The 16,641-nt window shown below is 34.4% G+C and overlaps 3 protein-coding genes across 3 annotated transcripts; all 3 read right to left on the bottom strand.

Annotated features, from left to right (window-relative positions):
* Nucleotides 1–376: 376 nt before the first annotated feature.
* Nucleotides 377–1,018, bottom strand: LOC120325910 (adipocyte plasma membrane-associated protein-like). The gene has a single exon (XM_039392086.2). It carries the CDS (start codon nt 1,016–1,018, stop codon nt 377–379), a length of 642 nt encoding a protein of 213 aa, XP_039248020.2.
* Nucleotides 1,019–8,854: 7,836 nt separating this feature from the next.
* LOC120326125 (adipocyte plasma membrane-associated protein-like) lies at nt 8,855–10,550 on the bottom strand. Its single transcript, XM_039392357.2, has one exon. It carries the CDS (start codon nt 10,268–10,270, stop codon nt 8,990–8,992), a length of 1,281 nt encoding a protein of 426 aa, XP_039248291.2. The 5' UTR covers nt 10,271–10,550; the 3' UTR covers nt 8,855–8,989.
* A 1,198-nt stretch (nt 10,551–11,748) lies between these two features.
* On the bottom strand, nt 11,749–15,471 carry LOC120326678 (M-phase phosphoprotein 6-like). Its single transcript, XM_078112052.1, has 4 exons — nt 14,151–15,471; nt 13,644–13,750; nt 13,075–13,159; nt 11,749–12,759 (listed from the first exon to the last, which is right to left on the bottom strand). The coding sequence occupies exon 1, from the start codon at nt 15,332–15,334 to the stop codon at nt 14,831–14,833; it is 504 nt and encodes a 167-aa protein (XP_077968178.1). The 5' UTR covers nt 15,335–15,471; the 3' UTR covers nt 11,749–12,759; nt 13,075–13,159; nt 13,644–13,750; nt 14,151–14,830.
* Between the last annotated feature and the right edge of the window lie 1,170 nt (nt 15,472–16,641).

The following is a 16,641-nucleotide window of genomic DNA, read 5'->3' as shown; positions in this document are numbered from 1 at the left end:
ATGTTCTTCATCTCAGCGATTGGGGAAAATGTTCCCTCTCGGATTTACCCCTCCCCGCAGGGCTCCCGCTCCGATATGCAACGGTTACTGGCTCATATTGAACACACACAATGAGATTCCAACATATCGTTTTTATCATACATCATTAAGTATAAAAATATGAAATCGAAACGAGCGACCACGGTTTGATGCGTGATTTGGTCGTTTTATCGACTTTCTTTCATAATTTTTAAACAATGTCAATACTCGTATACTAATTTGTACCAATACTGATCATTTGTCAACCTGATAGTGAGTAACGGAATTTATTGCAAATACAATGAGCAAATAATTGATCAGACACCGGTTACGGCTCGAAAAACATAGACTAGCTGAACTACAATGCTTTTCCATCCAGTACAACGATTCTGCTTTGAATGGAGCTGCCAAGCAAAATTTCTCCATTGTCTGATTCGGAAGCCTCCGTTATTGCTTTCGAAACTTTGCCGTCCAAATCATAATAAATGCTTTCAGGCTCAAAAGTTTCAGTGAGTTTCACGATTATTTCTTGATTAAGATCAACGAGTTTAAGTAAACCTTTTCTCCCCAATATGCTAGCAATAATATTGCGAAGTGCAGGATACTCCCATATAAAGTCCGTGGTAGAATGATGTAGAACGGGTATAGCCACCCAATAACCGTTATTTCTTGTTTTTCTAATATTATCAGGGCCTCCCGGTAATTTGATGGTTTTCACGATGTTTCGGGATTCCAAATCAATCACAATAACTCTCCTGCGAGCATTTTCCAATACCAGAAGATTGTTTTCACTGCGATCCAGTTCAATTCCATTAGGGAAGCATAGGCCACTATAAATCAAATCAATGCGTTTGCTTTTAACGTCACATTTAAAAATGCGACCTGAACATTCTCCTTCTATTGTACTAAACGCCACATTGTCATGGTCCCATTTCTCACTTATATCGGTGAAATATATTGTTTTTCCATTTGAAGTAATTGTCAAATCGTTAGGGAACATCATATGTGGTTCCACTTCATCGTAGCCAACAATTTTTTCCCATTGGTTTGTCTTTATATCAATTGCAAATAATCCCTGATAACCATCCACAAAATAAAGCGTCGATTTACTCAAACGAATACCGAGTGGTCGTTACTCATCTGTAACGGTCTGTGGAAATGCCACTTCTCGTCACCGACACGAAGAAGTCCTATTTTTTTTAACGTTTTAACTGCACAATGCGTAAATGGCAACGATATAATCAAAAATTGCATGTTTGGTATTTTAAGATAATTGCCTGCCCGCTTAACATGGCATCAGACATTTTTGACCTCGCGAAAACCGAATGAAACCTAAGAATATAGGGGACCAACCTGCTTTCGAACGCGATCAACTGATTGGTAATAAGGTCCCACACAAAAACGAATGGACACTGAATGTGCAGATAACTTCACACGCATACAAAAAATTCCACCGCTGCTAATAAGAAAGCTTTGTGGACACATTATTATTAAAATCGACACAGAATTGGTATTTTTTCATTTAAGTTGTTGATTTGAATATTTAATTGTACCCGGAGTAAATGTTTCATTATTTATTCACATCATACAATTCAGATAATGGGCGTGCCTAATTTTTATTCGCAAGTGTTGAAAATTCTTCGAAAAACTTTGCCAAGTATTATCCAAACAGCGAAAAATTAATATTGAATGAATGTTACATGACTGCTCAAAGTTCAGTATCTATTTTACAATAGCCTTAGTCATTCAAAACCCATCCTACGCGCAAAAATGAAAGTGACATAAACAAAACAATTTTAACATTAGCTCGTATGGGGAATGTGATCACCAGGGCAGAAATGTTTATATTTTTGTGATTTTCTAGTTATCTTTTGTTGTAAACGCGGGCAATTTTTTTTTAAAAAAGGTGATTTTGAGATATTTTTGTGACGATAAACATGGTCAAGTATTTTTTATATTCGTACATTAAAATTTTATTGGGCGTGGTGTTTCAACTGGCGTTTTGCCATGACATTCTGCCAACCCGTTATAGTGAAATATGCGCGTCAACTGCGGAGCTAATGTCGCCTTTGGTTCGGTGCTGGAGGCGTTCATCAACATTGACAGTCTATAATCTATAGATTCTATACCATTTCACTCGCGTTTGTTTACAGGTTTTACGCATTTATACCTGTACAGCTAGCAACCATTTACTGAAGGCATGCTGGCGTGGTATTTAAATTACCGGTACCGGTGGAAACTATATCGTAACAGAAATGTTAGCCAATAGGTAGGAGTTGGAAAACATGTCAGCATGGCTTCAAAGAAAGGTAGGATATGCGCAAAGCCAGTAAGGAAAAGTGAATCTGACTGAATAGACTAACATTTCAGCTAAGCGCCGTTTGAACTAAAATAGGTCTTTAACTAAATGCCAAATACGCTACCGGTGTGTTTTGATCCCGGTATTCCGTTATCACAGAATAAAAAGCAAGAGCAGTTGCAATGTCATGGTATAGTGAGAGAGACGCCAGCGGAAATACCACGCCCATTAAAATTTCAATGAACTATTATCAAAAATCTTGACCACGTTTATCATGATAAAAATATCAACAAATATATAAAAAATATTCTATTTTTAAAAACGCACACGTCTACAATGAAAGATAACTAGAAAATTACAAAAAATGCAAAAATCTGCTCTAGTAAACACATTCCCGATAAGAGCTAATGTTAATTAAACTCGTTTTGTTTATGCCCCTTTTTTCGCGCGTAGGATGGGTTTTGAATGTGACTAAAGTCTATTTCCTCACTTGCTTAGAACTAGAACAAATTCGGCATTTTGATGCCACTGCTACCGTTGCGAATAAAATTTATCACACTACTCTTGTAGTGAGACAATAACTTTCGCATACTGCGGAAGTTATTGTAGGATCGTTTGTCAATCTAGACACGCTATAACAGAACGGAAGCTGAAAATGAAAAACAAAGAGAGCTATTGATAAAATCATTGTCGCGCCCAAGGATTGAGAATGAAGAATATAACAACAATTCAGAAAATAATATAACCATGAATCCAATAGCAGTTTACCAATACAATTATGATATATATAGTATACCATATTAGAAAAGAATGACACAGCTGTGAATAAAATTAAGGACAATCTCAATTCATCACAGGACGGTCCCGATACAGAAAGTATAATCACAACGGGAAAGACGCAAGCTCAGACATCATACAATGATGTATCATCCATAAATACAGCTGTAAATATCATGAACGATAATCTAGAAAATTGGCCAACAGCTATGAATAACAATGTTAGAGATTATTTAGCAATGAAAGGTCCCTCTAATATTCCTGGGAACAGCTTACCAAGAAATGTGAAAGAATTGCTGTCTATAGAAAGCGAAATTACTAAAGCTATTGACGTTGAAAATATTTTGAATAATTTTGCTAATAAAAAGGCTACAAAAGTCTTTTTCTGAATGAGCATAATAATATAATTACCTATTTTGCCTTTTGTGCTGTTTAAAGTGAAACCTATTAAATGTCTTTTTTGTTTGTTTGTATTTATATATGTTTTTTTTTTATGAAATATGAACATACATAAATTTTACTATAAAGAGTAGAGGCCCCGCCATCAGATTTTTAATTGGGCCCCGCAGTTCCTAGCATCAGCCCTGGGTGACACCCAAAAAAACAGGACCCATAAATTTCTTGAATAATTTTCTATCCTGATTAGACTAATCCAAAATTCATCTCCCTCATAATCAGATTACGTTTTGTACATAGCTTTTTTATAAACGGAGAGTGCAATAAATCGGAAACTGTGGCAGTTTACATTGCCACGTGTTTGTAATAAGTGGTAACAGACTCAGAGACCGTCAATGGTCGCACCGTTAATAGGATTTACCTATTTATTCCGGGGGCGAGGAGAGTTGATAAGACGACCTAACCATATGACGAACTACGGCCTTCCGTCCGGTTACCATACCATGTCAAGTATGGGACTACTTAGTCATCGGATGCATGGACTTGATGGTGGAGGAAGCCGTAACCGACCAGCGGTTACGTGGGTTTAATACGCGGCTAGGACGTCATAAAAGCCGAAAAAATTTTAGTTCCAAAAATGAGGTAACACTGCATTTCAATTATATGTAATTATGTACACGATTCATACTTTTGAATTCCCAGACGCTTAGTGCCCAACACAAACGAAACAGAGGACGTGAAATATTTTCAAGTTCTATGTCTATTACAATTTATTGTGCTATAATTCAGTGTGAGAATCAAACTGGGATGTTTTGGATCCAATTGAATTTGTGGGATTTTTTCTTCTCATGTGCAGACGACGAGATCGAAAGAAAAACAATCACTAATGAAATTCGTACCCATGCTTGGCAATGCGAAGGCAAGAACATTCCCAGGGCCAAACTCATCTCGGCAGACCTCTGGTATTTTAACTAACTGCCGCCGTATAATGGTAGGATTAGGTGTACAAGTTTCTATGTAACTGCTGGCGATATTTGATTTGCAATCTTACATACGAGGATTCACGGAGTCACACCACCAACGGTTAATTACATGAAAAGTAACAAAGAGCAATAATGAAAAACTGGGAAGAATTGTTAAAAGATTTGTTAAAAAGCAATTATTAAACAAGAAGCCCGAAATAAAAATATGAATTATAAAAAAAATAATTATGGCATGGTAATAAAAAATGCATAAATGCGTAAAATCAATCTTCATAAAAACTAAATTTAAAACGACTCTTTAAAAGTTAAGAGCAATTTAAGTTGCAGAGTATATATATATATAAAATAAATAAAAATATAATAAATGAATGATTGACAGTAAAATTTATAAAATCTGTATAATTTCACAATATAATATTTTAATAAATTTATTCTATTCTTCACCCATATGGTGCTACCCAAAGAGTCATTAACATTACTTCAGATTTCCCAAATTGTAACAACTATATCGTACTGAAATAACATACACACATCAAACCATACAACTGAAACAATTGTTATTAGTTATTATCATGTCTTATTTGTATTAAATTTTATCGAACAACATTCATATAGATATCTGTTTTCTCGGAATAATGGAAAAGGATAATTCTGTTATACATAACTTATGGATCACAGCTAAATCTAAAAAGAGAATTTGCTCTTACCACATCGCCTCATGACTTACCCGGGAGATCATACGCTTAATTTTACGCATCGTCATGGTTGACAAAACCACTACCTGGCGAATATACATACCCCTTATTTGTTGAGTCATGAAAGTCTTTGATAAATAGATAATTCAGATTACTTACATATTAGCAATAAACTGAATGAATAAAGATTTTATTTTCGTAGCAGGTCATCTGCAGCAAATCGGTCAGCAGGGCCCAATTATTCGAGGACACATATAGAAGAATGCCAAGCATTGATATCTGGTTACTCGTTTTATTACGATACGTCCTTCCTGGAAAACCGGTAATATTTCGACAGATTCAGAAAAAACAGAGTGATAGATAGCAATGTGACATGTATACAAAAATTGGAATAAATAAATTTTTAGGTTCTAATTATTATCAAAGTTACTATTCACGATCGCCAAAAAGTTTATGCAGTGAACGCGTTTATGGAAATATAATGATTAATCAAGCAGCAACTAGGTTTAAATATACAAGTGCAATACTTTACAAGAATACCCACCAATTGCATGGATTTTTGACTATTTTCGAATTTTTGCTTCTAGCTTGGAAATGTGACATTTATTAGAGAGAATTTTGGGTAAGTTCGAGGTGAAGTCGATCACCGTAAGGAATGGAAAAGAGGAGGGTTCGAATTTGTTCCTCGAAGCTTCATGACAAAATGTTCACTTGGTTATCAGGTCTTCTATAAAAACTTGGACTCCTGGAACAGAGCAACTTGCAATTCATTTATTAAACAAACAAGCTTCAGACTTTATTCTCTCCATTCTTTTTTATTCGAGTGATGAAATGATCTTTTCTAGTACCCGAGGGCTGTGTATTTACAAATACCTGGTGATTTCAGAATCGAAAATATTTTCCCGAATCGTATCTTAAATATTTGAAAGATACATATGTAATTGTATGAGACTTTTTATTGTAAAGAGGTCCCCCAAACACAAAAAATACTGAAAACATAAAATCCATCCCTCGCTGAGTTTGTCGCGCACACTAAGAAACAGTTTTCAGCAATAATTCAATGCGAGAATCTTATAAAAATGCATTATAAAAACAAAACAAAAACAAGAAAAAGGCGAAATGGCGGCGATTGTAGAAAATATTGTAGCAAGTTCTTATTTTGATCTATATCGTTTTAGCGATTTTCTCGATCGGTTTGAAACGGAAGTAGAAGATCTATGCTGAGACGATATGATACCAAGTAATCACACAATTTTAAAAAATCTACCTTTCCCAATTCCTATAAACTGCGAAGAAATAACAGCAACTGTAAGTACATAGGTTACTTTATCACGCTATTTTTGTTCTGATAATTGGTTTCGGAGTTATCGTCAGTTTCATATAATTTCAACGAATTTATTTATTTATAATTAATTATTATATTTCACTATTCCAAATAAATGACATTATTACTCAAACAAAGATTGATAGAAACCTTTTGCTTTCTATCGACGTTTACACGAAGTATATTATACATGTATATATATAACTGTTTATGGACTTGCTCTTACCCTTAACTGGCGCGACTGCGTCAATGATTCCGGTAAATCCCCGATAACAAGTCTCGTGCAGACTAAACGACTGGTGGAAAAAATATGCTGTTGAAATAAATGTTGACAAAAATCATTCGAATAATTCCATCATCTTTTGAATACATTATTTCTTGTCCTTTTCATGTGTTACCCATTTAGTCAGGGAAGATGGAAAAAATAGCAGTGCAAAAAATACAAACAGCTGTATATATAGAAATTAAACGATGCAAGAAAACTCCTACTTTTCAGAAAAGATGATACCGGCATCCCAGGAAATTCAATTCAATGTAAATTTGTATTTGAGATACAATATATATATTAATTTATTGATAAGCTCCGGTGGCGTTAATTATCTTTTTCATGACGATGACAATATGCTTCATCTTCTGTCGGGCGAAAAACGTGGTTAATTGCTAACAGCAGCTTCACGTCGCAGGTATATTAAAAATACCTAAGTCTAATTAAATTCAAATTATCACGTGAAAATCAACTACAATAATTTAATCTTGTTGCAGGAAATGCTAGCAAATATAGTAACATCTTGAAAACTTCAAAAGTGTGCTTTTGGTGACTTTTATTTGACATTTTTCTCAAAATAGTGAATGTTTGTATATATATACTCAGACCAAATTTTATTCATTTTGTTGCTATCCTATTTATCCATATAAAATATATAAATGGCATAAGCACGGTATGTTTTATTTGATCCGTTGGACCCATATTAGGAGAGGTGCAGTAGAAATAATTGTCCTCACAATCTGTATTTTCGAGTTTTCCGTACATCAACTATTCTCGCTTTTAAGGCTTATATAGGTGCAGTTCCCCATCGACCAGGATTCACCGGTTGTGCCAGATGCTGTCGATTTGTCAAAATTCCCCAAAATGTCGGAAGTAGAATTTCATGAAGTAATCGAATATCGGCATCAATGTCTGGTTTGGAGAAAAACATTATTTGTCTTTTGTGTCTGATGATTTTAGATGTACAAGACAACGAAAATCACCAAACACTTGCTCAGGACACAAGAATTTGATTCGTAATGGTAACTCTATCGTGCAAATTTTGATTTTGTTACAGTCAAAGATAATTTAATAAAAAAAAAATTGTAGATCGTCAAAATGTTCAGCAATGCATGAGAAGGTCGAATTTTAAATTCATTCGTTGAGAGGAAATTATTATTAGTTTGGGAAGGAACTTAGTATTGCAGTAAGTTAGCTGGTAGAAATCAGGTAAAATAAGGCTTGAAATTGTTTGAGAATTCCTTTTCATGATTCGTCGGTCAGTAGTCACTCATTATTTTCCCTGTCGAGCTGAATCGTGTGCGATATATATATATATTAATACCATCAATTAGATACGATTCACAACGCTGTATGCATTTATAATCTTTCGCCTTAACTTAGTCCAGCATCTGTCCTCGTATATTTGTCATTCATTAGGATTTACATATTCACCCCGGGGAAAGGAGACGGTTTAATCATATGACGAACCGCGGCCCCTTGTTCGATTACCAGTCCATGTCGGGTATAGGATTATTAGTCAGTTATTTGTTTCAGATACATGGTAGACAGAGGAGCCGTAACCGACAAGAAGTAACGTGAACCAAACTACTGAGGCGAGGAGTATAGCATTCCTCTGGAACATATTTGTTCCCACGCGATTCGAAACAGTGCAGTGCAAGCTCACAAAGAGGTCTAAGTCAGTAACTGAGTTTAATTTAATACATAGCACCGACCAAGGCGAAGGAATTAATTAGTCAATTTAGATCATACATATGGGACGATAGATATGGAATACACATCCTATTCGTACCGATAGCCCTATTCAGTAAAAATCTTGGAGATGAATGAAATTTTCGGTAATGATATTGAATCAAATTTTAATGAACAAAGAAATGTAAGAGACGTCAGTAGTTTTTGGTAAGTCTATCGTTTTTTTTTTATACATACATATATATATATATATATTTTATACATATATATATGATATATGAAATCGGAACAAGCAACGACGTGGGTCGTTTTATCGACCTTTTCATAATTTTCAATAAATCCAATACTGATCGTTTGTTAACCTGATAGTGAGTAATGGAATTTATTGCAAACACAATAAATTCCTACCAATACTGATCGTTTGTTAACCTGATAGTGAGTAATGGAATTTATTGCAAACACAATAAGCAAATAATTGATCAGACGCCGGGCGCGTCAGCGTATGTTTGATTACGACTTGAAAAACATACACTAGCTGAACTACAGTGATTTTCCATCCAATAGAACGATTCCACTTTGAATGAAGCTACCAAGCAAAATTTCTCCATTGTCCAATTCGGAGGCCTCCGTTATTGCTTTCGAAACCTTACCGTCCACATCATAATGGATGCTTTCAGGCTCAAAAGTTTCAGTGAGTTTCACGATTATTCCTTGGTTAAGATCAACGAGTTGAAATAAACCTTCTCTCCCCAATATGCTAGCAATAATATTGCGGAGTGCAGGATACGCCCATATAAAGTCTGTGGTAGGATGGTGTGGAGTGGGTATAGCCACCCAATAACCGTTATTTCTTGCTCTCCTAATATTATCAGGGCCTCCCGGTAATTTGATGGTTTTCACGATGTTTCGGGATTCCAAATCAATCACAATAACTCTCCTGCGAGCATTTTCCGATACCAGAAGATTGTTTTCACTACGATCCAGTTCGATTCCATTAGGGAAGCATAGGCCACTATAAATCAAATCGATGCGTTTGCTTTGAACGTCACATTTAAAAATGCGACCTGAACATTCTCCTTCTATAATACTAAACGTCACATTGTCATAGTCCCATTTTTCACTTACATCGGTGAAATATATTGTTTTTCCATTTGAAGAAATTGTCAAATCGTCAGGAAACATCATATGTGGTTCCACTTCATCGTAGCCAACAATTTTTTTCCATTGGTTTGTCTTTATATCAATTGAAAATAATCCCTGATAACCATCCACAAAATAAAGCGTTGATTTGCTTAAACGAATACCGAGCGGTCGTTTGCCTTTTCGTTTACTCCCTATTGCAAAATCATAAGATGCTGTTATGTCAACCACTACTTGTTCCTCTTTCCCGGCCTTGATAATTTTAACAACTCTACCATCTATTAGTCCAGTGTACCAGTTCCCTTCTTCGTCCACTACAATGGATTCGGGTCCCGGCAGTTCATTCAACAACTTTCTTCCATGTGCAAGGTTATTGTTCTCCACATTGGTCCATTTCAATTGACGAACGTCATGAATATCATTTACTGAAACAGCTGCGATCGGAGAGTTGACATGTGCGAAGGTCAGGCAAATCGCAAAAGTAACGACCAATAAAGCTAACGCAAAAGCCAATTTCTGACATAGAGTCGAAACCTTGTGAGACTCGCTTTCCTTCTTGATTTTCTGAGGCGATGACTTACTCCTCGATGGAGACTCGCTTTCCTCTGTTATTTTTTGAGCCGATGACCCACTCTTCGATGGACCGCGTCGGTGTACGTTTCCTGATCTGCTCTTTGCCATCGTGGTGTGTCGTCAAATGCTGAGTTTGCCTCCAAGTTGGTTGGCGACAAATTACTCATCTGTAACGGTCTGTGGAAATGCCACTACTCGTCATCGCCACGAAGTCCTATTAATTTTTAACTAATCGACCGCACAATGCGTAAACGGTGACGAAATAATCAGAAATTGCACGTTCGATATTTTAAGATAATTGCCTGTCCGCTTAACGTGGCATCCGAAATTTCTGACACCGCGAAAACCGTTGCCCATATATGCGGCGGCGAGAAATCCGTCAACCATGTCGCACACAGTGGTGTGATTCAATTTTTTCGTCAGCCGGTTCCATCACAAAAGTCATATTTTTTTCAGTCGGTTCTGTAACAAAAAGTAATGTTTTTTCAGTCATGCTAACCGGTTCGCTGATTTTATAAAATTTTGTGAGACGGTTTTATAGAACCGGTGCGAACCGGCTGAATCCCACCACTGCATATATTTATCTACACTCTACAGGGTGACATCCAAGATAAAGCAAAACCCCTAAATTTTTTAATTACTTCTACAAAAATGAAAAAAAAAATAATTTTGTTTGCGTTTGAACGTTTGTTTGAGTATGATTATACCCAAGTTTCAGAAATCTGCGCAAAACGTCCTAGATTTCAGAAACTTTTATGTACAATTATACACAGATAGAAGTTTAAGTGTAGAAAAATAATATATTTGATAATGAATTCTTAATTTTTGAAATATATATATTTTTAATAGGAAATATAAATTTATTTAAAAATTATTTCTCATCCTGAATAGACTAATTTAAAATTTATCTTTTTCATAATCAGATTACGTTTTGTACATAGTTTTTTATAAACTTACTATGCCAATTTATTTATCTGTTTGTAGTAACAGACTTAGATGGCTGCTCATGGCCGTACCGTTAACGTCTTTTACTGAAAAGTTTTGATTCTATTACTATTTCCATATATATTATGTGTTTTTTAATTTGCAGGGAAAATAAATTTTCTCTTTCTGGTTTATATATGAACTTGAGAATTTGAAGTAAAACTTTGTGCATTCTAGGTATATATCGGTTCTAGAGTAAAACCCACGTAGCCTATCTGAATTATTAATTGTTTTCATTCTTGTTGTGTGGGCTTTTCATGCTTGATTATAGCAATATTTGTTCCATAATCGGGGTAACACTGCATTTCAAGTATATGTAATCATGCACACGACTCATACTTTTGAATTCCCAAACGCCTACTGCTCAACACAAACGAAGCAGCGTACGTCAAATATTTTCATATAATTCAGTGTGAGAATCCAACTGGAATATTTTGGATCTAACTGAATTCGTACCCATGCTTGGCAATGCGGCAGCAAGAACATTTCCAGGGCCAAACTCATCCCGGCAGACCTCTGGTATTTTAACTAACTGCCGCCGTATAATGGTAGGATTAGGTGTACAAGTTTCTATGCAACTGCTGGCGATATCTGATTTACAATTTTACATAAAAGAATGTTCCAACGTGAACATGAGGATTCACGGAGTAACACCATCAACGGTTTATTACATGAAAAGTAACGAAGAGTAATAATGAAAAACTGGGAAGTATTGTTGAAAGATTTGCCAAGAAGCAATTATTAAGCAAGAAGCCCAAAATAAAAATGTGAATTAGAAAAATATAATTATGGCTCGGTAATGGTAATAAAAAAATGCGGAAAGGCATGAAATCAATTTTCATAAAAACTAAATTTAAAACGGTTAAGAGCAATTTAAGTTGCAAAAAATATAAAGATAATAAATGAATGACAGCAAAATCTCACAATATAATATTCTAATAAATTTATACTATTCTTCACCCATATGGTGCTACCCAAAGAGCCATTCACATTACTTCGGAATTCCCAGATTGTAATAACTATATCGCACTAAACAACACACACAAAGTGCATTTTATTGATCTTCGGACATTTATTGAATTGAAAAAGCACGATTCTTTTGACCTTCTTTTCAACAATTCATACAACTGAAACAATTGTTATTGCCATGTCCATTGTATTAAATTTCATCAAACAACTATCATATAGATATCTGTTTCCTTTAAATATTGGAAAAGAATAATTCTGTTCCACAGAACTCCTGGATCATAGCGAGAGATTTTATTCTTTTATGAATCTCGTTGTGGATGATGGAACAGAGCAAAGAAAAGACGGGACCACTGCACCTGTTGGAATGGTGGTCGTTCGTGGAAATTCGATATTAATGTTGAAGCATTGGAACGGATTTTAAATTGAACTAATCGAAAATGACAGAAGAACCCGATACTTCAATCCATGATTGTGGTGATGTGGGTACCTTTGCAAGAGCAAACTTGAGTAGATATGTACGAACAGACCATTCGCTAGTCGTCAATCCCTCATTTATAAGTAACCCAAGCCAGTGCATGACGTGATTGACACAACTTCATTGGATGGCTCTTGAACGAGTTCAACTATTTCCTCATGTCAGAGACCTGAGAGGAAATTGTTTTTATTTGCCCTTTATGACATTGAAAACCTGTGTCGAAATTTTTTGATACTCCTGAGGTATGCGCACCAAGATGTCGCACAACCTGAACCATAACCTGGTACACAACCCTAGTTCAGGTTGTGCGCCATCTTGGTGCGCATACTTCAGGAGGTCCCATTTTTTTCTATTACTGCAATCACTACTATATCAAATTGAGTTCCAGTACTGCCTTATTATTTTCAGTCCTTCAAAACACTAAATGGTGATGCTGTTCGATTGGCATTCGATTAGAAATTGTTTTTACTCAAATATTTCATACCAATCCATGATAATAATGAAGGCCTGTATCTCCTATGATTGTTCTAGTATAAATCGACAATAACTTGTATTTCATCAATCATTATCTGCAAATATGAAAAGTAAAATAATATGAAAAATGTTTGACACACGTTTTATATCATACAATATTTTGAAATATTATCATTGTTATATTAGCACTAGTGTGCATGATTAGGGAATTCATTCAAATAAAAAATTATGCAACCTTTGAATAGTGAATAATAAACATATCTAATACGTTAGCACATTTAACAAAACAAAGAATCATTTGAATCAATCGAAAGATTTATTTGTTAAAATCTTTTTTCAAAATTGCACAACTTTCAATTCTATTCAGAACTTTTACTTTCATTCAATTAATGATTTAATCACACAAACAAAATAGCAAATAGTTTTTTACCTCAGCAAATTTACCTGGTCTTAAAACCTAACAGTCAAGTTTGAATGTAAACTCAGTAGGCTTATAGGTAATTGCTATTTTTTTAGGTTATCCAGTTAATAACCTAACACTGACAAAGTATCGTAATATTTCTCGAAAAAATCACATACCTTCTGGATATTTTCCACCATTTCTTTTTCTTTCTTTCCTTTCCTCCGTATTGCCATGTGTGAGTTGGAAGAAAACGAACAATTCTTACATGAGCATTTGATTTCAGCTGAACAGTAAAAATACTATTTGAAATACTACTAAATACTATCATATTTGAAAATTATAATTTTCCACACTGCCACAATATGATAGAATCAGCATTTTTAGCGATTAATAAAGTGTGTATTATCTATTGGTAACGTGGAATATTTTTTCTGCAAGAACAAAATAAAAGAATTGACAGATTTGCTGATGTCATGACATCAAAGTTCGTCCTTGTACTGTACCTGGAATTAGATACAGAATTTCATATTTTTATGACTTTTTAAATATTGTCCTGGTAAACTCTGCCATCCGAATTGTTGCATAAGCATTCAACAACTAGATCTTTTCAATAACAATTAAACATTCAACAACTTTATCATACATTATATTAATTATATATCTATAAGAAAAAATTAACTTACCCAATTTTTTATATTGATCTCTTCTACTGATTGTGACACCTCAATCGCAATTTCCGTGAAAATAGTTTGCCCTGCGAGGGGCCGTTTAAATATAAATCAAAGAAACCATAGAATTCCATTTCAGAATACGATATTACCAATGTGCTAAAATATTCAATTTGTTAATTAGGCAATACAGTAACAGAAAAATGTTACTATTGTTTTATTAATGTAGAATTTTCCGATGAAGTTATATTCATTAGGATATAATCTTATAACAATGAAGTAAAAATCATGATATTTTAATGAACAAACAATTTCAAGCATACCATCAATGCTAATTTATTGTAGTCTACAGAATTGATGGTGTGAAAAATATAACTAATTGTATTCATAACTTTATACTTATGAAACAGATATGGTATGACCGCAATAGTTAAAGACTGTTTTTTGTGATAAGTTACAGCGGTTTAATTAGCAGTTGGTATCTTCAAAAAACTTTTGTGTTAATCCTAATTGCTATATGTCTCATTATCCATCGAATCACATTCAGCATAAAGGGATAGTTACACTTCATTGCATACAAGGTGGAAGTACTGTATATTATATTGCAATGAATATCATATTTTGCAATGACACAATGTCATTCATTTCTGGATCTAAACTACATGACAAGGACAAGGGGCCGCATAAGTATCAATTTAGTCATCTGCAGGTTTAATAAAAAATGATGACGAATCTTGTTTTCTTTGCTTTGCATCAAAAGTTCCTTTTTCTGTGTCAATCAATTTTCTTTTGCCTTTCGAACGTTTCGGTACTTTTTTCTTATTAAGATATTTTTTTGCAACTGTTCCAACTAGAGTAGTAAATCTGTCGGCCATTTCTTCATCTGATATTGAACCAATACTATCTTCATCAGATTTTCTTTCTTCATCTTCAACTGCTTCATTATTCCAATATTTTGTCATTTTTTCTGTTAGTTTATTAAAACCTTGGAATGACATTCGTCCATATCTGAGATCACATAGTTCTGTTATATCTACTGTGTCATATTTACTGCATTTCTCAGATAATGTTGGCAACTCAATTTCCCATTGTTCATCATTTATTATTTTTCCACTTGTCTCTTGCAGTGATTTATTTGTTTCCTCAGATTGACCCCTTTGCATAAATTTCATTCTCCGAACATGGATAGAAAGATCCATAACGAATTCTGAATGTCGGTCACAGGTGCTCAGAAAACCAGATATGAAATATGGAGTTAAGTTTTGCAGTTTGAGTGTGAATATTTCTATTCAACCAGTATTCGAATGCCAAATTAACTAGAATTGGATATAATAAAAAAAGATGTATCAATACAGCATTAAGCAACTATGAAACTACAATGTTAAGACTATGTAGTATGTAAAAAAATTATTTTGTTCTCTATGCCTGTTGTTGTTGTCTACTTCAGGGCTTCCCAAACTAGGGGCCGCGGCCCTGGGAGGGGCCGCAAAACGAATTCTAGGGGGTGCGAAGAGAACACCAATTTTACACAAAGTACTATATCTATTGCACTTTTTCAGACTCTTAATTTAAAATACAATCATTAAAAATAGTGTAAAACGATAATTTCACGATTCCGAGTGAATATACATCATCACACCGTGTTTTCCCGAAAATAAGACATTGTCATCAATTTTCTTTTGAACACTGGAGCTCATTTTAGGAGAGTGTAGAGAATACAAGATTAATATACGAAATATGAATACCCAAATATGATACCAATTTAATAGCACGTTTCCATTTAAAATAGCGGCTACATATAGGTTATTAACAATTTAAAAAGTAGATTTCTTTCAACTATAGGACTCAGTAGTTTTCGAACTTAATTGTATTGTGACGACCTCCAGAAATATGCTCAAGTTTTGCAATGAGTTTTATATAAATATAAACGAACAAACAAAATCTAACAACAGTCAGTGAAATCAAATTTAATGGGCCATGGTAGAAAAACCTGCTTAATATAAATACGAAATCGCAAAGGAGATGTGGTGCGCAACGCTTTTTGAACATAGTAGAAATAAATAATCTTTATCTACAGAAAACCGAATTATCAGAATTAAACGGTAGAATCATCGCGCTTGCATTACAATGTATATTCTGATCCTAAGACCCGATTTGCGTGCTTGCATAACAATGCCGGCTTTAATCGCCATGCTAGCGGTTCCGGAAGGCGATTTGCTCAGTGCGCCTCGAAACATATCACATATTTTATTTATTTTAAATGTTTTATTGTTTCTCATTAGAGCAAATGATGTGTATAATTCATTTTATCGTTCTAAATTATTTACTTTCTGTTACGTAACAGGTAAACCCTAATGCTGCAATTTCGTTGGCCGCAATTTATTCATTTGCTGAACCGAGTTTATGGAACATGAGTGAGTTTCGAGCATTTTAAAGAAAAACTAGGCAGAATTAAGAAAGAAAGATTCGCATCCATTACATTGAATAATCTGAGTAAAGATGTTTT

The sequence above is a fragment of the Styela clava genome, chromosome 4 (genome assembly GCF_964204865.1).
Source record: "Styela clava chromosome 4, kaStyClav1.hap1.2, whole genome shotgun sequence".
In the NCBI taxonomy this organism is placed as follows: domain Eukaryota; kingdom Metazoa; phylum Chordata; class Ascidiacea; order Stolidobranchia; family Styelidae; genus Styela; species Styela clava.
This window is presented reverse-complemented; position numbering and strand designations above follow the sequence as displayed.